At 47.5% G+C, this 22,871-nt stretch overlaps 1 protein-coding gene across 1 annotated transcript in view; it reads left to right on the top strand.

Moving 5' to 3' along the window:
* POLN (DNA polymerase nu) overlaps positions 1-22,871 on the top strand; it is a 137,625-nt gene that overhangs the window by 61,335 nt on the left and 53,419 nt on the right. The window contains 6 exon segments of the mRNA XM_081579010.1: positions 4,539-4,595; positions 5,343-5,396; positions 6,037-6,102; positions 14,057-14,114; positions 15,016-15,090; positions 15,928-16,042. Of these exon segments, the coding sequence (XP_081435136.1) occupies positions 4,539-4,595; positions 5,343-5,396; positions 6,037-6,102; positions 14,057-14,114; positions 15,016-15,090; positions 15,928-16,042 (425 nt within the window).

The raw sequence follows: 22,871 nt of genomic DNA, 5'->3' as shown, positions 1-22,871 counted from the left end.
TGAAGAGGAACTAAAGAGCCTCTTGATGAAAGTGAAAGAGGAGAGTGAAAAAGTTGGCTTAAGCTCAACATTCAGAAAACTAAGATCATGGCATCTGGTCCCATCACTTCATGGCAAATAGATAGGGAAACATTGGAAACAGTGGCTGACTTTATTTGGGGGGGCTCCAAAATCACTGCAGATGGTGATCGCAGCCATGAAATTAAAAGACTCTTACTCCTTGGAAGGAAAGTTATGACCAACCTAGACACCATATTAAAAAGCAGAGACATTACTTTGTCAACAAACGTCCATCTTGTCAAGGCTATGGTTTTTCCAGTAGTCATATATGGATGTAAGAGCTAGACTATAAAGAAAGCTGAGCGCCGAAGAATTGTTGCTTTTGAACTGTGGTGTTGGAGAAGACTCTTGTGAGTCCCTTGGACTGCAAGGAGTTCCAACCAGTCCATCCTAAAGGAGATCAGTCCTGGGTGTTCATTGGAAGGACTGATGTTGAAGCTGAAACTCCAATACTTTGGCCACCTGATGTGACGAGCTGACTCATTGGTAAAGACCCTGATGCTGAGAAAGATTGAGGGCAGGAAGAGAAGGGGACGACAGAGGATGAGATGGCTGGATGGCATTACCAACTGAATGGACATGTGTTTGGGTGGACTCTGGGATTTGGTGATGGACAGAGAGGCCTGGCGTGCTGTGCTTCATGGGGTCGCAAAGAGTTGGACACGACTGAGCGACTGAACTGAACTGCTCCTTGGAAGAAAAGCTATGACAAACCTAGACAGCATATTAAAGAGCAGAGACATCACCTTGCTAACAAAGGTCTGTATAGTAAAAGCTATAGTTTTTCCAGCAGTCATGTACAGATGTGACAATTGGACCATAAAGAAGGCTGAGCACCAAAGAATTGGTACTTTTGAATTGGGGTGCTGGAGAGGACTCTTGAGAGTCCCTTGCACAGCAAGGAGATCAAACATTCAATCCTCAAGGAACTCAATCCTGAATATTCATTGGAAGGACTGAAACTGAACCTCCAATACTTTGGCTATCTGATCTGAAGAGCCAAATCAGTGGAAAAGACCCTGATGCTGGGAAAGATTGAGGTCAAGAGGAGAAAGGGATGACAGAGGATGAGATGGTTGGATGGCATCACTGACTCACTGGAAGTGGGTTTGAGCAAACTTTGGAAGATAGTGAAGGAAGGGCAGCCAGGTGTGCTGCAGTCCTTGGGGTAACAGAGAGTTGGACACGACTCAACAACTGAAAAGTGAAAGTGAAAGTCACTCAGTCGTCTCCAACTCTTTGCTGCCCCATGGACTAGACAGTTCTGGGTTTCTCCAGGCCAGAATACTGGAGTGGGTAGCCTTCCCTTCTCCAGTGGATCTTCCCGAGCTAGGAATCGAACCAGGGTCTCCTGCATTGCAGGCGGATTCTTTACCAAGTGAGCTATCAGGGAAGCAACAACTGAACAGCTTACTTAAATGGGCAAGTCATACTATTGTCTACATTTAAAAAGATGAACCTTCGCTAGGTAACAGGTGCACATGGCTCCCAGTTGAAAATTGACTCCTCTGGGTCTCTCCTCCCTTCCTGTTCCCCCCCATGGGAAGGGGTGTAGAGCAGCGGTGAGACGGACAGCCTGGATCAGTTCAAGTAAGGGTGCAACTGTGAACTTAGCTGTGGTTTGATTAGACCTGTTTTAGTTTCAGGTTCACGGGAGAGTTGAGCAGAAGGTACAGAGAAGTCTCATACACCCCGTGCCCCCCGTAACACACACAGTCCCCCACCACCAGCGTGCCGCACCTGGGGGTACCCTTGTCAGAGTGGATGAACCCCCCGTAACACACACAGTCCCCCACCACCAGCATGCCGCACCAGGGGGTACACGTGTCACAGCGGATGAACCCGTGGTGACGTATCGTCACCCCAAAGTGTAGTCCACACTAGGGTCATTGTTGGTGTCGCGTGGTCTCTGGGCTCAGACAGACGCACAACGACAGGCGTCCGCCGGTGCAGCGTCACACAGAGTGGTTTCACCGCCCTGAACGCCCTCTGTTCTCCCTGTTCATCCTCCCCTCCACCCCTGGTGACCGCAGTTTCCATAGTTTTGTCTTTCCCAGAGTGTCATATAGGAGTTATTTATTATGTGGCCTTTTCAGTTGTGATTCTTTCAGCTAGCGACACGCGCTCAAAGCTCTTCCATGGCTTTTCATAGCTCATTTCTTTTTAACAGAGAATCCTATTCCATCTATTCACCCACTGAGGGATGTCTTAGTTGCTTCCAGGTTTTGGCAATTATGAATGAAGTTGCCTCAACATTCATGTGCAGATTTTCCCGTGGACATAAGTTTCCATCTCATTTGAGTAAATAAACAGCATGATTTCTGGATGGTTTTGTGAGACACCACCAAATTGTGTTCCAACGTGGCTGTATTTGCACCCCGACCAGCAGTGATGAGAGTTCCTGCTGCCCCGCGTCCTCGCCAGCACATGGTGAGGTCCGTGTTGTGGATTTTGAGCGTTCTGGCAGCAGTGTTTTAAAAAGACCACCCTTGGGACTGCCGTGGCCGTCCAGTGGTTAAGATGCTACAGTTCCACTTCAGGGGACGCAGGTTCAATCTGTGGTGAGGGAACTAAGATCTCACAAGCCGCGTGCCAACAGTAAACAAGCACAGATTGAAAGTAAAGGAGCACTCTTGTAGCTGACGGAGGATGGAGGGAGCCCATTAATAGGCGTGGCCGTGGTGTGGGCTCTGCTGGCCCAGTGTCCAGGCGCCTCGGTGAGGTTGGAGCAGGGCAGACACATGCCCAGAGCATTTTGAGAGCAGAAGGGAGCTTCTGTAAGGGTGAGCTCACGTGAGTGTGAACGTGGAGTAATTCCTGGGTTTCCTAGTTGTGCACCTGAGCAGGTAGAGATGGCCGCTACCCAGGAAGAACCAAGAGAGAAGCGGTTTACTGGGCAGGGGCAGGGGTGTCAAGCGCTCAGTCTCGGACTCGGGAAGACAGGTGTGTGCACAGAGGTTGACACAGAGCAGCTGGGTCTGTGAGGAGGCGTCTCATGCTGGAGGTGCTCACCTGGACGCCGTTGCCCTGGGTGTCAGCCCTCCGCCCTGGCAGGAGCGTTTGAGAATCCCTCGCACCCAGACCCATGACTGAGCCACAGAGTCAGAGGCTGTGGGGTGCGCGGTCCAGTCCCGACATGTTTTTGAAGCTCCCCCACTGATTCCATAAGCAGCCCGCACTGCTAACCACAGAACTAAACCCTGAGAAACTGCCACGTAGGGGTCGGAGAGGAGAGGCTGCGAGCAGCCAGAGAGGGAAAAGAACGTGGTGCCCGGAGCCAACAGAGGGAGCGTGTGATACAGCGCTCACCGGGGCGGCCGGCACTCGCCTCTGACGGCCACCGGCAGTGGGGCTTTATCCGGAGATCAGACACTCCATTCCTCTCAAGCGTGCTCAGACAGCTCGATCCGAGATACGCAGGGAGCCTGCACTCAGAGTTCTTTTGTGAGTAAAGTGTCAGGATAAAGAGAGTGAGCTGATCTTAAGCAGTTTTCGTGGCTGAGTGTTTTCATGCAGTTTGATCCCCCAAGGGACAGCTTCTCCACGAAGCCAGCAGTGCTGGCCTTACACGCAGGCGGACTCCTCCCCGGGCAGAGCCCGCTCAGAGGACTCTAGGGGTGGCCCTCCTGTCATGTCCCTGTGGCCGGCCCAGGCCCTGTGTGCGCAGTCGTCCTCAAACAGGGAGCGACACAGTTCTGGGGCTCACACCAGTGCATCACAGTTGTGTTGTCAGTTCTCCCCCAAAGGGACTTGCGGATTCAAAATGATCCTGATTCCCTAGCAGGACTTTTTGGTACAAACTGGTGAACCAAAACCCAAATTAATATGGAGATGCCAAAAGCTAGAACAGCCAAGATAATCTTAAAAGCGCTACTGAAGGGCTTAGTCTGTTGGCTATCAAGATTAATCATTAAGCAATTAGAAAGTGAAAGTCGTGCAGTCGTGTCCAACTCTTTGCAACCCCATAGACTAGAGTCCATGGAATTCTCCAGGCCAGAATACTGGCGTGGGTAGCCTTTCCCTTCTCCAGGGGATCTTCCCAACCCAGGAGTCTTACCCAGGTCTCCCACATTCCAGGCAGATTCTTTACCATCTGAGCCGCCAGGGAAGCCCCTCATACAACAAGGACCTACCTTAACACCGGAATATTGAACAAAAGGAGCCCCACACAAAGAACACTTACCCTATTCCATTGATACGAAGTTCAAAAAGTGGTAAAAATGGTCTCGCTGGAGGAGGCCAGGGTGGTGGTTACCTCTGGGAGAGGGACAGAGATCTGGGTGGGAACCCAGAATGTTCCCTCTGACAGTGGCCAGGGATGACACTTAATCAGCTGGGTTTATTAAGAGTCTTCATTTTGGAAAGTGTGCTCAGGATAGACCATGTATTATCAGGACTCTCCATCTGAAAATGAGTGTTTAAACTGTTAAAATGAAGTGAAGGAATTCCGTTGGTGATATTTATTCTTATTTTTTTAGTTAAATGCTCTGCAAGACCTTCATCCGTTACCCAAAATAATTTTGGAATACAGGCAGGTAAGTTAGATTTTTTTTTTCTGTAAGTATGTTGGTAATGATAGGGGCCCGCATGACACCCAAAATCATCATGGAGGTAGCCCTGAGCACATCGTGAAGGGACGGCTTGTTCAGGCTGACCTGGCGCTAGCCCTGCTTCCTCTGTGCGGAGGCGATGTTCCTCGCGTCCGCACACGCCCTGCCGTGGAGCGGGGGAGCCGCCCCTCTCCCCGGGCTCGCTGTGTCTGTCACCTCCCAGCCACGCTCGCTGACTGACAGCATGGTCCCGTTTCTAGCTTCCCTCCCAGCCCCTCCTGGATTCCCCCTCACACACCTGTCGTCTGTGCACACGCGACGCTTGCTGTCACTCACGTCGTGGTTGTTCAGCTGCTGTCCTCGTGAGGGCCGGGCAGCTGGGGAGGGGGAGTGACGACCGCCCCTGAAATAAAAGAGTGACGGTCACCCCTGAACTGAAAGAGGCGCCACGGCAACCCTGGGTGGCGGTCCTGGGTCACTCTCCCGCTCTCTCCGCAGCTTTCCTGTGAAAAGCATCATTAGAAGGAGCAGGGCAACATCTCTCTCTGTTGGTCGTTGTTTAATCCTGGGCACCACACAAAGCCATTTCAGGGCCTCCTGGGGTCACCTGAGGTGTCCCCTGAGGGGACAGCAATGACCCACACCCAGAACTCTGAGAAACACGGTTTTGATGCTTGTTCCTCAGTTAAACACTTGAACAGAGAAAGGGACTATTTTTGTTTTACAATCTAGGTTCACAAGATCAAGTCAACCTTTGTAGATGGATTACTAGCCTGCATGAAAAAGGTAACTAAAGCTTAAAAAATATATATATCGTGATTGGGAATATGAGTTACTTAGACATGAGTTCAGATATAAATAGAATTTCTTTAAATAGTCTAATATTCTTGAAACTATTGGCCACACTTTTGTTACCATTCAGGTCTCCAGCATTAGTTGACATTTCACCGTAAAATCTCGTATTTATGTGGAAGCTCTACTGCCAACCATGTGCTTTCACACCTGTTACCGCGTGTCTTTTCCGCAGTCCCTCAAGGGGGATGTTGTTTCAGTCCATGCATGAGAAGTCTGCGGTCAGAGGTGCTGTGGCTTGTGTGAGGCCACACGGCAAGGGACAGCCCCCGCCTGTCAGGGGAGGGCGGCCCCTCCTCGGGTCCACGCTGAGCCCCCCCCCCCACGGCACGTCAGCCCCCGTGTCCTCCTGCAGCCTCTGCACCGGTCGGGGAGAACCTCGTCACCCTGACCACGTGTGGGAGTCCTGTAACCCTGAGGACACTCAGGTTGGGAGTTCAGGGCCGGAGGCCCCTGCTTCTCTGGGGCAGCGCTCTGCAAGCTGTGTGCTGCAGGCAGAGATCGACAGGCCAGCGTGTGGGTGCCTCCACGCGGCATCGTCAGAGCCTAAACTGATTCTTTCCAACTGATCAAGGGCTCCGTATCCTCCACGTGGAACCAGACGGGCACCGTGAGCGGAAGGCTGTCAGCGAAGCACCCCGTGAGTTAGCGCTTGTGACGCGCCCGTCTCTGTGTGAGGGTGAAGTTTCGCCTGGATGCGTGGCTGCTTGTTTCTGAAAGGCGACCGCATCCTGGTAGACCGTGGGGTTTTCTGCGTGTTAGTCCAGCTGAGACTTATTTAGCATGTGTCTGTTTTGGGGGACTTGCTCGGGGATTGGGCTCGTAGCCCTCGGTCCTGTGGTCCCAAGCCTCACTCTCTCCTCCCGCTCGCCTTCCTTGGTCCATTCGGGCTCTGCTTGTACCGGTGGGGGTGGGAGAGCACCCACACACCTTCCTGGACGCGTAGTCTCCTAATTGGCAGCTTTAACGGAACGAAAGCCTTGCTTGCACAAGGAAGCTTTCGAAGCACTGTCTTCTGGGGATCTCGTCCCCAGAACCTCTCGGGGCCGAGGCCTCTGTTTGCTCAGAGGGAGAGGGGATACAGCTGAGAGTAGAGAAGTCTGTGTTTGGCTCTGGCTTTCCACACAGAACTTTCTGCTGGCTGCTGGAAAGTGGCGGGGGGGCCCTCGTGAAAAGCAAACTGCCGCTTTCTAAGGAGAAGGAAAAAGAGCTGCGAGGCCCAAAGCAAGCGGCGAGATTATGGTATTTTTCATGTTCTTAGCAGAGATAAGGGTTACAAATTTTAAACCTACTACATAAGTTTAATTTAACCAGTGTCTCTTTGAATGCACTAAAAAGGGATACTTACTACTTATCTCTTTGCTTCTAATAGCAGGCGTTCTAGTCTGCCTTCCAGTCTGCCAGTTGCTCTTAGACTGTCCTTTGGTGAAGAGTCTCAGAAGCTTCAGGCTCAGACTGGGCCCCAGGGAGAGTCCTGCTCTCCCCGCTCAACGTTTGAGCCCGCTGCTCATCTGTACCTACCGGACGTTACAGAGGCTCGTTTGGAATAATCTAGTCTTGCTCTTTCCATTGTCGGTGTGTGAATTTTTCAGCTTTGCTTATGAATATCCCTCCCACGTGATAACATTTAAGTGAAAGTTGCTCAGTCGTGTCCAACTCTTTGCGACCCCATGGACTATACAGTCCATGGAATTCTCCAGACCAGAATACTGGAGTGGGTAGCCTTTCCCTTCTCCAGGGGATCTTCCCAACCCAGAGATCGAACTCAGGTCTCCCACATTGCAGGCAGATTCTTTACCAGCTGAGCCACCACAGAAGCCCAAGAATACTGGAGTGTAGCCTTTCCCTTCTCCAGGGGATCTTCCCGATTCAGGAATTGAACCGGGCTCTCCTGCATTGCAGGCGGATTCTTCACCAAACTGAGCTATCAGGGAAGCCCTGATATCATTTAAATATCTATCAAAATATTTATTAGCAAGATTTTCATAAATTAGATAATTATGGCTAAATCTGTACCATTATTTGAACCCAAATGAGATTTTCAAACCTCTGTGTTTTGCTATTTTATGGACGTATTACTTTCCTACTCTTATTTGGAATAAAGTGATCTGTCGCCTCATGGTCCTTGGACGAGTCGCAGGCCCTTCCGCGCACCTGCCTCCACGGGGCCCTGGCAGGTGGAGGTGATTAGGGGAGGTGCCACCGGGCCGTGCCCACTGCTGCTTTCTGTTCTGTTCAAGCTCATCTTTCAAAGCACTGATTGTGACCTGAAGCTGAACAGACCTTCAGAGGCAAAGAGCCGGCCGGGAGAGGAGCCTGTTGTTGGAGTCACGCTGCCCGACACCCTGTGGCCCCGCTGGGCCCAGCCTCCCTCCTCCTCTGCTTGGCAGAGGCTCAGGCTCTCCCTGGGGGCCGAGCCCTGGGCTCCGCGCCAGGCTGCCCGCACGGCCCCCCTGCTGGTGCCTTCCCCAGCAGCTGCCCACTCACACGCTCAGACCCTCACATCTCTCTTTACTTAGCTCTCCTTCAGATCTCTCAAAAAAACCCCATCGAGTCGCAGTCCCTGTGTCAGCCCCCTGGTCCCTCAGGCAGGACTGCATGTCGAGCTGAGCGCCAGCCCCCGTGGGGTCTGCCTCCTGGTCCCCTCTCCTCTCCCCACCTCCTCACCCCCTCCACCCACCAGCCTCCCGGGCCGCAGCCAGGAAGCCTCTCAGGTGCCAGCCCGACGCTCTTCAGGCCCACCTGCGGCCAAGGCTCTCGGGTGGGTGGGTGTCTGGAGCCCTGCTCCTCCGCCCGCCTCCCTTCCTGCCTGTCCTCACTCACTCATTCATTCACCAGAACCGCGGAGCTCGGGCCGAGCGGACCAAAACCTCTGCCCTCGTGGAGTCGGGGTGGAGGGCCCGAGACCGACAACAAACTCGCTCAACTAGGCATGATGTGGAAGATGATAAACGCTGTGGGAAGCACGAAGCGGGGGTGGGGGAGGGCCGGAAGCATGGGGAAAGGCAGCACTCCGGAGCAGGGCTGATGGAGGAGGCGACACCTGAAGGAAGCCCGCCCTTGGCCGCACACCTGAAGGAAGCCCGCCCTTGGCCGCGCGTCCTGGGGAGCACGGTGGTTCATTTACCTCAACGGCCCCCGGCTCCACTGGAGAGCAGGGCAGAGGAAGCCCTGGGTTATCTGAGGGCGCTGCCGTCCCCGCGCCTGGGCTTCCATCGCCTCCGCGGCTGCCTGGAGTGTGGAACCTTTGCACCGGTGCACCAGCCGCAGTCCTGGGCAGCGAGGCTGCAGGGAGAGGCCTGCAGGAGCGGCTGCCTTCCCCACAGGTCAAACTGTTCCCTGGTTTTGGCATTTTTGCTAAAACAACTGCTGACGTTTTAACAGATGCCAAAGGAGAGACTTCAGATGTCACCTCTGCACCTCGCCTGTCGCTGAATGTGGACTGAGGGCTGTTAGCATTGAGTTTTTCCAGATCAGTTCTCTCATTTTTCTTCCACGTGCCCGAGTCCACCGTGAAGACAGATGCAGGGCAAGTGCCCAGCCGTCACCCCTCCAGACGCCGAGGCAGCCCTGGGCTGTGCAGAGCAGCGGGCGGAGGCTGAGGAGGGGACTCGCTGCGGAGCCCCGGGGACTTCCCGCTGGGGGTCTCCGCGACCTGGAGACTCGGCAGGGTTTGTCACACAAAGGACTCAGAGGCGGCTTTCAGACATTTAAACGTCCGCATTAACAGCAGAAACACCTGTGCCTACAGGAGACCACAGTCCCGCTTGCTTTCAGTTTCCACGGTTTGGGTGCCTCCCCAGACAGTCCCCCTGCCGTGTGGGCGTGTCTGCGTGCCCACACTGCAGGCACTCGAGAGCGTCCCCGAGGCTCATGGACCTGGTCCTGCCCACGGCCCGGTGGACCATGTTGGAACAACAGACTGGTTCCAAATAGGAAAAGGAGTACGTCAAGGCTGTATATTGTCACCCTGCTTATATAACTTACATGCAGAGTACATCATGAGAAACACTGGGCTGGATGAAGCACAAGCTAGAATCAAGATTGCCAGGAGAAATATCAATAACCTCAGATATGCAGATGACACCACCCTAATGGCAGAAAGTGAAGAACTAAAGAGCATCTTGATGAAAGTGAAAGAGGAGAGTGAAAAACCTGTCGTAAAACTCAATATGCAAAAACTAAGATTATGGCATCCAGTCCCATCATTTCATGGCCAATAGATGGGGAACAACGGAAATAATGACAGACTTTATTTTCATGGGCTCCAAAATCTCTGTGGCAGTGACTGCAGCCATGAAATTAAAAGACACTTGCTCCTTGGAAGAAAAGCTATGACAAACCTAGAGAGCATATTAAAAAAGCAGAGGCATCACTTTGCTGTCAAAGGTGCATCTAGTCAAAGTTATGCTTTTTCTGGTAGTCATGTACAGATGTGAGAGTTGGACCATAAAAAAAGCTGAATGCCAAAGAATTGAAGCTTTTGAACTGTGGTGTTGGAGAAGACTCTTGAGAGTCCCTTCGACTGCAAGGAGATCCAACCAGTCCATCCTAAAGGAAATCAACCCTTACTATTCTTTGAAAGGACTGATGCTGAAGCTGAAACTCCGATACTTTGACTACCTGATGCGAAGAGCTGACTCATCGGAAAAAACCCTGATGTTGGGAAAGATTGAAGGCAGAAAGAGAAGAGGTTGGCAGAGGATGAGATAGTGAGATGGCTTGACCAACTCAATGGACACGAATTTGAGTAAACTCCGGGAGATAGTGGAGGACAGGGAAGCCTGGTGTGGCGCAGCCCATGGGGTCACAAAGACTTGGACACGAGTGAGTAACAACAACAAATCCCGTTTACAATTGCATGAAAAATAATAAAACACCTATGAATAAATTTAACAAAGAAAGTGAATTTGCACATCGTGAGAGGCAGCCCCTTGCCGGCCTGGTTCCACCTTTGGCTGCTGCAGAGCTCCTCTGTCTCTGTCCACACCAGCAGTGTCCACGCCGGGGCTGACCTCCGCTCCCCTCCCCGTTCTCTGTCGCCTGTACCGAGGTTGCCGCTGGGTCAGTGAACACTCTCCCCAGGGAGTCAGCTTTCTCAGGACACCACCCCTCTCACTTCATCTCTGTCACGGCAAACAGAAGTGAGGGCTGTGCTCAGAAACTCGATTTCAGAGAGAACAGCCTAGAAAGGGGAAAATAAAAAAGTAACTGTTCAGGGGAGAACTCAGCAAACACCACTTCAGAGCAAGGTCGTCGTCAGCAGTGATGGGTCACGCCGACAGCAGGTACCTTGACGTGATGGCGTGAGAAGGGCGCTTATCTCGGAGGGCTCCCTCCCCAAACCTACAACCCTGGTCTAACCACGGGAGAGATGACAAGCAGCGCCCAGCTGAGGGGCGCTCTGCTGACCAGCGCCCTGCAGAACAAGGCCACAGAGAACCCAGTCTGGGAGACCGCCGCAGCCAAGGAGCCTGAGGAAACCCGGCGACTGAGCGTGATGTGGGGTCCTGGGTGGGGTCCTGGGACGGAAAAAGGACTTCAGGTGAAAACTGGTGAAATCTAAATAAAGTACAGAGTTTAGTTAGTAATCATGTATTGGTGCTGATTTCTTAGTTGTGTCAAATACCCTAGAAACATAAGATGCTAGCAATATAGGAAACCGGGTGAGGGGCCCATACGATGTTCCTAACTTTTCTGTAAGGCTGTTCTAAAATAAAATGGTTACTTTTATTTAAAAAAACCCATTTACCATGGTAGAAGATTTTATAGATGTTTTTTGTGTTCTCCATCAGAATATTCTGGCTCTATTTTTAACAGCCAATTTAATTTCAGTGACTGTTGTCTCTGGACGTATTGGGACACTTCATGGAAGCGATTCTGATTGAAAGCAATTTATTCTTTCTTATTTGACGGTTGTACACTCCTCTAGTCTCCAGTCAGCATGAACATTTTTATCCGGCTTGTTTAACTTCAGGGAACTAAGCCTTAAACTCTTCTTTCCCTGCAACTTGACAGTGAAAGACGATGTTGAAGGTTGAGACCTTCTGCCACAGTCTGATGCCAGAGCCCCCTCCTCCTCGCCGTGGGCAGAGCGGCTTCTGTGTGATAATAGAAAAGGAGACGCTGTTTGAGATGAGCGAGGGTGCCTGGGAAATGAGCTCATGTCTGTCAGCCGTGGTGGGAAAAAACTATACCCTTCAAGCCCCTTCTTAGCATGCATTCTGTCATATGATCAAAGGACAAAAGACACATTTTAACTCTCCTTAAAATGTTCAGACTATAGAGTGTTATATAGTGTGCTATGGTGTATAAAGTGTGCTATATAGGTTAGGTATTTAGTGAAGTTTCTGTTATTTTTATTGGGCTTCCAAATTGGTGCAGTGGTAAAGCATCCGCCTACCAATGCAGGAAATGAAAGAGACCCAGATTCAGTCCCTGGGTTGGGAAGATCCCCTGGAGTCGGAAATGGCAACCTGCTCCAGTATTCTTGCCTGGAAAATTCTATGGACAGAGGACCCTAGCGTGCTGCAGTCCACAGGGTCACAAAGAGTCGGACACCACTGTGAGCCCTCACTGTTATTTGATTGTTTGTTATATTGTAAAACATAAAAAGTAGTGTTTAATTATGAAAAAGTTTCCTTTATATTTATCTAAAGGTAATCACATTTCTGCTTTCTCAGGACAAATAAGCTTCTTTATCCCTCTTTCCATTGGTAAAGCAACTTTCATTAAGCTGATGTTTTATGGGCTGTGGAAGGGAAATGATTTTAGGAGCCGAGTCCTTGCTTGCCAGGTTAGCTTACACCGAGCTGTGCTCACCAAAAGCTTTTAGGCGAGCACGTTAGTTACAGTCTGGTCTGATCCTAATTTGACATGCTATTAGTTAGAGAATATATTCTGTTTTATACAACTATAGACCCTGAGATTACTCAGAGTGAGTTAATTTTGTAGATTTTCTTCTATTAACTTGAGAAAAGTCTGTTTCTAGAAAATTGAAGTGTTTTAATATGAAGGAGTGTTGGATTTTTGTTGAATGCTTATATTCTATTGTGGTGATGATGTGCTTTTGTCCTTTATTCTACTAATCTGGTGTATTATATTAATTTTTTCTTTTTGGATTTGAACCCAACCTTGCATCTCTGAGATGAACCCCAGTTGGCTGTGTACAAAACCCTTTTTATATGTTGCTAGTTTCAGTGTGCTGGTATTGATTTATATGTCGCTAGTTTGAGTGTGCTGCTATTGATTGAGGATCCTTGTGCCTGTTTATGGAGGAGGCTGTGTTTGGTATCTGGTTTTAGCATTAGGATAACAGTTCGTAGAATGAGTTGGCAAGCTCCTCACTCTGCCATTCTGGAAGTACCTTTCATTGCTAACTTTTTTTGAGAGTTCCTATTTTTTGGTCATACTGTGTGGCATATGGAATCTAGTTCCCTGAACAGGGATTGAACCCATGACCCCTGCATGGAAGGGCAGAGTCTTAGCTACTGAACCACCAGGGAAGTCTGAGAGTTCTTTATATGTTTTGAATCCAGCGTGATTTGCAAAAAACAAAAGTAAGTTTGAAGGAGTCCAGTTTTTCATTGTTTTATTTTATGGACCATGCTGAAGGGGTGTATCTAAGAATTCTTTGTCTAATGCAAGATTACAAAGATTTTCTCATAAATTTTCTTCTAAAAGTTTTAGGGTTTTGCATTTTACATTTATATTTATGATCCATAATTTATAGAATCAGCTTGTTGATAGCCAAGAAAAATACTGCTAATATTTTAATTAGGATTGTATTGAATTTATAGATCAATTTGGGAATCATGAGCATATTAATGTTGAATGTTCTAATCCATGAACATGATATGTCTTTCCATTTATTTAGGACTATTAATGTTCTTTAATCAGGATTCTGTAGTTTTCAATATATAAGTTTATACATAAATGGTTTGGGGGTACTGTTATTAATGTAAATGGCATTGTTTATTTAATTTCAATGTCCAATTATTCATTGGCACTATGTAAACATAGAATTGATTTTTGTATATTGACTTTACACTGATACTTTGGTCTACCCACCAAAATTATGTTTTAGTATTAGTTGTATTAAGTATTGATACACATATGCATAATACATTGGCATTAGCTATTTTGTTAGTGTTTAATAAAATGTGACACATTTTAGGGGCTTCCCTGGTGGTCCAATGACAGAGACTCTGAGCTCCCAATGCAGGGAGCCCAGGTTCGATCCCTGGTCAGGGAACTAGATCCCACCTGCCGTACCTGAGAGTTCAAATGCTGCAGCTAAGACCTGGGGCAGCCAAATAAATAAACATATTCTTAGTTCTTCCGGTTTATTGCTACCAGCCCATCCCCCTCCACTGTCCTCATGCGTGTGTGTTCAGTGTGTAACCCCATGGGCTGCAGCCCACCGGGCTCCTCTGTCCCTGGACTTTTCCAGGCAAGGATACTGGAGTGGGTTGCCATTTCCTTCTCCAGTAAAATATATTTTTAAAAACTGTAACACATTTTAAATACCATTAAATGATTCAGATTAAGAGAAGATATTTCAACTAAAGCAGTTTCCCCTTTATTATTCACAGAATATCCAAGGTATCTCCAAGCACCCAATTCAGATAACTAAACCTCAAAGTTTTAAAGGTAACAGATTTCTTTTTACTTCACAAAAATCTTGAATAACATTTTTTTAAAAGCCTAGAAATGTTTGTAATTGTTTTTCTATTTAAGTAACTGCTTTTCTTTCCTGAAGTTCTCCTCTGTATTTGCATGACCAGGATTTAAATATACATTGAAAACTAAAACTCAGCTAAAGTGGTACGGCCCCTCCCCTCTAGCAGTTTATAAGTGAAAATAGATGATAATTACAACAGCGAACGGCTCCCCTCCCACCATCTCTCCCCCACCAGCTTCCCAACAAAGAAGAAATGGACAGACGATGGGGCTGGCTTTTATTAAAGTCTGAAAATTACTGGAAATGTTTGTAAAAGCGTAGTAACACTCTTCTTTCTCTCGACCCACTGCCACGTGGGTGGTGACATTTCTAAAAAAGAAAAGGTCAAGTTTGAGCAAAGAGGGGTTCTGTGTCCCGTTCCCAGTATACTCCTGCCCCCTTGGCTTTGGGAACTGCTGCTTCCAAAAGGCTGGAGCCAAACAGTGAAGTGCCACAAGCAGTCCTTCTAACGCGCACGTTGTTGTATGTGAACAGAGCTCCTGGAGGTGGGCAGCAACGTGGCCTCCGCCAGCCCTTCACCACACATTCCACGGGGAGACCTTCCCCGAAGGAGGCCTCATGTCGGTGAGGCGTAGAGGGTCAGTGTTTGACCTTTTCTTCACTAAGAATTCTAGACAGAACAGGAAATTTTAACAGCAGAAAATCTAGTTTCCTTTCAGCAGTCTTACGATGTTTTAAAATTACATTAAGAAAAATCAGAAAAATACTCTTCTGACTTCCGAGTGATGTTAAAATAACTTTGTGTGCGGAATAGCTATGAATCAGCTCACGATCAGTTCACCAAGTGCCTTTGAACTCATAATGATTCAGGTGAAGAGGACGAACTCACCATCTCCCCAAGGACGGCGTTTGTTTCATCCGAAGGCCACACCTTCCTGGCAGCAGGTACGCGCGGGCCACAGTAGACACACCGAGTCACTGGAGCCCACGTTATGTGTTTCACATGTTCAAATATTTAGAAATTGAATGATCCAAAGGCGCTTACAGACTCATTCTTTAAGATAAATCCCGAGGCAAATATTTACTTGAAGCCGAGGTTTCTTATGCACAGTAGGCAACAACAGCTCTGCCTCCTGGGCTTCTTCACGTGACTGCATCTGGAGCCGAGATTCCATGCTAGGCCCCCCAGGTCCACCCCGGTCCCCCTCGTCTCCCGTCACGCTGGCACCCCTGCCCTCAGCCCCGCCCCCAGCCCCGCCTAGAGCCCTCTGCCCAGGTGTGGCCTGCTCCTTCCTCCACCTCCTTGCCTCTGCTACCTCGTCACTTTCTCGATGACACGTCACAGCGGCAACCTCCCTACACACACTCACTCTGGAACCTCCTTCTCTCGGTCAGTCTTTCCCGTTTCATCCCTCACCTTCTAACCCACAGAATCATTCACCCAAACCGTCTCCCTCTCCTCGAGTAGAAGCTCCGCACAGGAAGGGGCTGTTGTCTGTTTTGCTCACTAGCATACCCCAGGCACACAGCCTGGCACACAGAGCCCTTTCTAAACCTCTGATGTTCTGATGAATTGATCAATGAGTGCAGCCCCCTGGAGGCCTTGCCAGCCTGACGGAAGAGGTCCCAGGGACTCTTTGCCCCAGGGACCTGGCAGGTGGGAGGTGGGCGTGCCAACCTTGATCCCCCGTGGGGACGGAAGATTGAGGTTGCCTGGGGTGGGCGGCAGCAATGAGGCGTGTGTGGACAGATTCTGAATTAATGCAGAGCTCTGTCTGACAGACTTCTCACAGATCGAATTGCGCATTCTTGCACACTTATCTGGGGACCCAGAACTTCTGAAGTTATTCCAGGAATCTGAGAGAGATGATGTATTTTCCACCCTGACTTCACAGTGGTAAGATAAACGCGCTCATAACAGTATCAGATCCACAGGAATGCAGACATGATTTTAAAAACCTGAATTTGGTCCAAACCTATTTTCAATAAGAAATTATGTTTTTCTCTAGTACCTAATCTTTTTGAAAAGAGTAGATGGCTCGGATGCCAAGCGTCTCCTAAGGATGAAAGAGGTGGTTGTCCTTCAGCTCCAGAAGGGGGGTCAGTTGCTGAGGAATGTACCAGAAATATTGAAAAATCAAAAGTGAAAGTCACGCGTGCCCTCCAGATGAGTGTCAGTCAGAGAAGCCAGAGTCTAGGCCTCAGGCAGCCCGGCGGAGACTCCATCGCCAGCCCCCTGCACCCTCAGCTGCTGCCTGGGAGCAAAACAAGCCTGCACTTAACTCCTGTTCCTTCTCACTGCCGGCTTGTTCTTGCTTTTTCGTTTTGCCTACTTAGGCTTTTCTTCTTTCAGTCTGAAGCCTGGAACTCCTCCCATCTAAGGCAATGATCACCTTTCTTGAGGAGGCAGTTGTCCCGAGGTCCAAAGTCAGCAAGAGCAGGCTCAGACCCTGCCCGCCCCTCCTGCCACCCCCAGCTCAGCGGCTCTCAGAGGCCAGGTCGACCCGGCGCTGCCAAGCCCCGGAGCCTTCTCCCCTCCCGGGCTCCCAGGGAAAGGCCCTTCTCCTTAGGTGTCCTGTGTACTCTTTTAAAAATTGTGATATAATTCATATACCATAAAATTCACCCTTTTAAAGTATACAGTTGAGTGGGTTTTAGTACATTCACAAGGTTTGGCAACCACCATCACTGTCTAATTCCAGAACATTTCCATTCCTTAAAGAGAAACCCCACCCCCAGGAGCTGTCAGTCCTCACCCTTCCTCCCCCATGGAGAGCGTTCATCTGCTTTCTGTCTTTACACATCCGTCTGTTCTGGACATTTCACATTAATGGAATCATATAGAGTATGGCCTTTTGTAACTATCTTCTTTCACTGAACATAATGTTTTCAAGGTTCATTCATGGTGAAGCATGTATCAATACTGTATTCTTTTTTGTGGGTGAATAATATTCCTTTCTATGGAATGATGTATTCTATATATATTCTATATATATATATATATATTAGTATAAACAAGCAAATAATATTCCATATTCCATTTATTTATCTCTTTATCAGTTGATATATATTTGGGTTGTTTCCACCTTTTGACTATTATGAATAATACTGCCGTGAACATTCATATACAAAACTTTATATAGAAATATGTTTGCATTTCTCTTGGATAGATCCTAGGAGTAGAACTTCTGAGTCATATGGTAATTCTATGTTTAACTTTTTAAAATTGTGGTAAAATAACAAAATCTATCATCTCAACCATTTTAAAATGTGCAATTCATATCACAGCAGTAGCAACTACATTTAATTTTTTGAGGAATTATTGAACTAGTTTCCAAAATAGCTGTACCATTTTATACCTCACAAACAGTGCAGAGGTCTCCAGTGTATCTACCTTCTTGACAATACTGTTTATCTCTGTCTTTTTGATTCTAACCATCCCCGTGGGTGTGAGGTGGCATCTTTGCAGTTTGGTTTGCACATCCTTGATGACTGCCGATGTTGAGCATCTTTTCTTATTCTCTATCATTGTCTCTTTCCCTCCACTGCACCTTTACACAAACGCACCCGGGTGTTTTGCACACCCCAGCTTTCTCTGTGCTTCTTCCCAGAAGACACACTTTCTTCCATTTCCGTTTCTCTCCGGTAAGGATATAAGACAACATAGAATTTACAAGGCATGAAATAGATTTAGTAATACCCCTGCCCCCTCTCCAGAGGTGTGGAAAGTCTGAGAAGAGTGTTTCTACCTAGGCAGGAAGAGTGTTTTGCTTGTTTGGTTCACGTTTGAGCTTCGTTGCCATCTGAGTGTGTTGGTGGAATGGTGCCCTGGAGTTCTCCTTACAGTGTGTGAGAGAATCTGTCCGTGATTCAAGGTGAGTGCTTGTGCATAGATCACCAAGGGTGTTTTTTGTTCAGTGGGCCAGGAGCGACTCTGGCTGTTGCTGACCGAGTGTTACAGAAAAACATTCTTGTCAAAGCGTCAGGCGAAGGATGGAGCTAGAGCAGTGCCAAGAGGAAAGTGCGCAGTGCTAAACGCTCCATCAGAAATGAGGAGAGACCTCAGATAAACAGTCTAACCTTCCGTCTCAAGAAACCTGAAAAAGATGCGTAAGAAGGAAGGAAATAGTAAAGATAAGGGCAGAAACCTATGCGATTGAAAAGTAGAAAACAACAGCAAAAATCAATGGAAAAAAGTTGATTCTTCAAAAAAATAAAATTAACAAACTCTAGCAAGACTGACAAAAATAAAAATAGAGAAGACACAAATCATCAAAATCAGAATGGAACAGAGGGTATTAGTACAGATTCTGCAGACATCAAAAAGACAATAAGGAAACACGATGAACAACTTTATGGTCAAAAATTCAGAAGAAATGGATCGATTTCTTGAAAACCACAAACTATCAAAACCCAACTCTGATGAAACAGATAACATGAATGGTCCTTGAACTTTTAATTTAAAATCTCCTGATAAGGAAATCTGCAGGGCCAGATGTCTTCCGTGGAATATTTTACCAAATGTTGAAAGAATTAACACCAGTTGTATATGACCCCTTTCAGAAAGTAGAAGAGGAACACTTCCCAGTCATACTTGCAAAGCTAGTATTGTCCTGATACCAAAACCAGACAAAGAATAAAAACAAAATAAAACTCCACACAGACCAATATCACTCCTGAATTTAGATGGAAAAAATCCTCCCCAAAATATTAGCAAACCAAATCCAACAACATAAAAAATTATATACTATGTCCAAGTGGGATTTATTCCAGATGAGCAAGGCTAGTTTAATATTAGAAAATAAATCAGTGTGGTCCAAGATATGATCAAGCTAAAGAATAAAAATAATATGATGAGATACATTGACCCAAACAAAGCATGTGACAAAATCCAACACCCATTCATGATAAAAATTCTTAGGATTTTAGAAATAAAGGGGAGCAACCCCAATTTGATAAAGAACATCTATTAAAAAAAAAAACAAACTACAGCCAACAGCATATTATATGGTAAAAGGCTGAGTGCTTTCCACTTAAGATCAGTAACAACTTATTAGTATTGAATGTGGAAGTTCTGGCCACTGAATGAGTCAAGGAAAAGAAATAAATGGTATACAGATTGGAAAGGAAAATATAAACCTGTATTTGTAGGTGGTATGATTGTCTATATAGGAAGTCTTAGAGTATGTATAAGAAAACAATATTTTTCAACTTCTTGAACTAGTAAGTGAGTTTAGCAAGGCTGCAAGACACAGTACCAATATACGAAAGTCAATTGCATTTCTATAAACTGACAACAAACCATGAAGAAATTGAAATTAAAAATGTAATACCATTTACATTCACCCCAAAGATAATGAAATACTTATTTCAGTTGGCCTTCCCAGGTGGTGCTAGTGGTAAAGAACCCGCCTGCCAATGCAGGAGATATAAGAGATGCGGCTTCAGTCCCTGGGTCAGGAAGAGTCCCTGGAATAGGAAATGGCAACCCACTCCAATATTCTTGCCTGGAAAATTCCATGGACAATGGAGCCTGTTGGGCTACAGTCCATAGAGTGGCAAACAATCAGACATGACTGAAGCAACTTAGCACGCACGAACACAGGTATTCAATTAACAAAATATGTATAGGATCTATATGTCTAAAACTACAAAATGCTGATGAGAGAAATCAAAGATTTGATAAATGGAATGACATCCTGTGTTTGCGGGATGGAAGACGCAACACAGTAAATATGTCAGGTCAGTTCAGTCGCTCAGTTATGTCCGACTCTTTGCGACCCCATGAACCGCAGCACACCAGGCCTCCCTGTCCATCACCAACTCCTGGAGCCCACCCAAACCCATGTCCATTGAGTCAGTGATGCCATCCAACCATCTCATCCTCTGTCGTCCCCTTCTCCTCCTGCCCCCAATCCTTCCCAGCATCAGGGTCTTTTCCAATGAGTCAGCTCTTTGCATCAGGTGGCCAAAGTATTGGAGTTTAGCTTCAACATCAGTCCTTCCAATGAACACCCAGGACTGATCTCCTTTAGGATGGACTGGGTGGATCTCCTTGCAGTCCAAGAGACTCTCAAGAGTCTTCTCCAGCACCACAGTTCAAAAGCATCAATTCTTTGGCACTCAGCTTTCTTCATAGTCCAACTCTCACATCCATATATACATGACTACTGGAAAAACCATAGCCTTGACTAGACAGACCTTTGTCGGCAAAGTAATGTCTCTGCTTTTCAATATGCTGTCTAGGTTGGTCATAACTTTCCTTCCAAGGAGTAAGCATCTTTTAATTTCATGGCTGCAATATGCAATGTGTCAGTTCTCCCTAAATGTCAATTCTCCCTAAAATGATCCATAGGTTCAATTCAATCCCTATTAAAACCTAAGCAACTTTTGTAGACATGGACAAGCTGACTCTAAAATTTAAATGAAGAGGCATGGCCCTAGAATACTGAAAACAGTCTTGACAAAGAAGAAAGTGGGAGGAATCACTGCCTGATATTAAGACTTAATACACAGTAATCAAGAGAGTGTGGTATTGGCAGAGGAACAGATACATAGACCAACAGAACAGAAAACAGAACCAGAAATAGATCCACACAAACAGGCTTCGCCGATATCAGGGAAAGTATAAAGTCCCCAACAGAAAATAATTCTCTTCCGATTCATGCTAAGCTGATCACTCACAAAGCCAACTTGAGAAGTTCATTTCTATATTGGATATTGTGTATGTCTTTCCTGCATTTTTTTATGTTGTACTAGTTTTGGGGAGAACTTCAAAAATAAGAAGCTTTTAATATTTGCATGATGGTTGCTTCTAATTTCCTACCAGCAGCAGTAATCCAACACTTGTGACTTATACTATAATTAGTTGCTTTGGAAATGATTTTTATGTTCCAAACAGAGGACTAGAATAGCACATGGTGAAACAGCAGCAGGATCAAACACACTCTTAAAAATGTTTGTTTCATGTAAATGGCTTATTGTTTGAAACACAAAAAGCAAAAAGGCAATTCAGTGTTGTATTCTGAAATATGTAATAACATTTTCAAAGAATAACAATTTTCTTGAAAAACCTTTGAAAATACGTAGATTATATATAAAAATGGAGACTTGGGAGAAGCCTTGGAGATCATCCGTGGAGCTACAATGTGACTGATGAGAGCCTTGATTCCCAGAGAGCCAGGCCTGACCCTGGGCACACGTCTGAACCAGGCCAGGCCTCAGAGCCACCTCCTCCAGCTCCAGCTTCATCACCTGTTCTTGGAGGACACAACCTTCTGCACGGAGGCAGTGCCCTTCCCAGTAATCACTACGTATGTGCCCGATTAGATAGTTTCCTAAAAGTTTTACAAAATGCAGATAAAAACCATTTCTTATCAGCCGTGTGTTCACCTCAATATTTTCAGACTTGAACTTAAAAAATAATTTTCACTGCAGAATATATTAGTTTTTCTTCTTCTTGGGACTCTTCTTGGGTGCATTTCTGAGATATTGTCTCATAGGCAAGTGTGGAGGATAGTACCGTGGGCTGCCCCCCTTCTCTGGGGAACAGTGGTGCTTCCCTGTCCGGTAGCTGTCAGACTCGGGTGTGTGACTTGCTCTGGCTACCTCCCCCCCCTTCCCTAACTCTGCCGCCGACCTGTCGGTGACCGCGTGTCCACCTGTCGGCCGGGCCTCTCCCACTCGCGACCTCTGCCGCCGAGCCGCCAGCGCGCGCGCGTCGCCCGGCTGTCGGGGTGTCCGCCCCCCCCTTCCCTAACTCGCCCGCAGAGCCGCCAGCGGCCGCGGTAACGACAGCAAGCAGGAAGGACATGGCCCAGTCTACACTCGGGCTCTCAGCAACTGCACGTTTCCCCGATCTCTTCTCTCCATTTTGGCAAAAGTGACAGAGGCCGCTCGACCATCCTGCATTAGAGATGGTGGCCCAGCCCTGCGATGGGAAGGAGGTGAAGATGAGAAGCTCAGCACTCTTGCTGCTGGCAGTGACTTATACGGCAATGTAACTCGGCCTGTCATAGAGTCTACAGGACTGGGTGCCAGGAGTGAGATGCAGCTGCGTGAATTCCTAAAACCATAGCACTGGCTCCAGGGCCTGGTGGACCATGGTGAGGGGACATCTGCTGGAGGGTGGCACTTGGTACATGGTATAAGTGAAAGTTGCTCAGTCCCGTCCGACTCTCTGTGACCCCATGGACTGTACAGTCCATGGAATTGTCCAGGCCAGAATACTAGAGTGGGTAGCCTTTCCCTTCTCCAGGGGATCTTCCTAACCCAGGGATAGAACCCAGGTCTCCCACACTGCAGGCAGTTTCTTTACCAAATGAGCCACAAGGGAAGTCCAAGGTACATGGTATGACAGTTGGTAAAACTGTCAGCTGTGATAACTTGTGAAGTAGATGCAGACCCAGGTTTGATTCCTGGGTTGGGAAGATCCTCTGGAGAAGGCAATGGCAACCAACTCCAGTATTCTCACCTGAGAAATCCCATGGACAGAGGAACCTGGCAGGCTACAGTCCATGGGTCGCAAGAGCTGGACACAACTTAGCGACTAAACCACCAAGTCACACCCTAATGAGCTGAGGTTTTGGGCCAGCAGCATGCTAGAGCGTGCTTTGGTGGCTGCTGTCTGCACAGGACAAGGAACTGTAAGGAACACTCAGAGAAGAACTAACTGGTGTCCAAGTAGGAATGAAAATAAATAAAGAGATTCCAGCAAATGGGAATTT

Source organism: Giraffa tippelskirchi, chromosome 1 (genome assembly GCF_054371585.1).
Source record: "Giraffa tippelskirchi isolate mGirTip1 chromosome 1, T2T-mGirTip1v1.2.pri, whole genome shotgun sequence".
NCBI lineage: Eukaryota > Metazoa > Chordata > Mammalia > Artiodactyla > Giraffidae > Giraffa > Giraffa tippelskirchi.
Note: the sequence above shows the minus strand (reverse complement) of the source record. Positions and strands in the feature narration are given on the sequence as shown.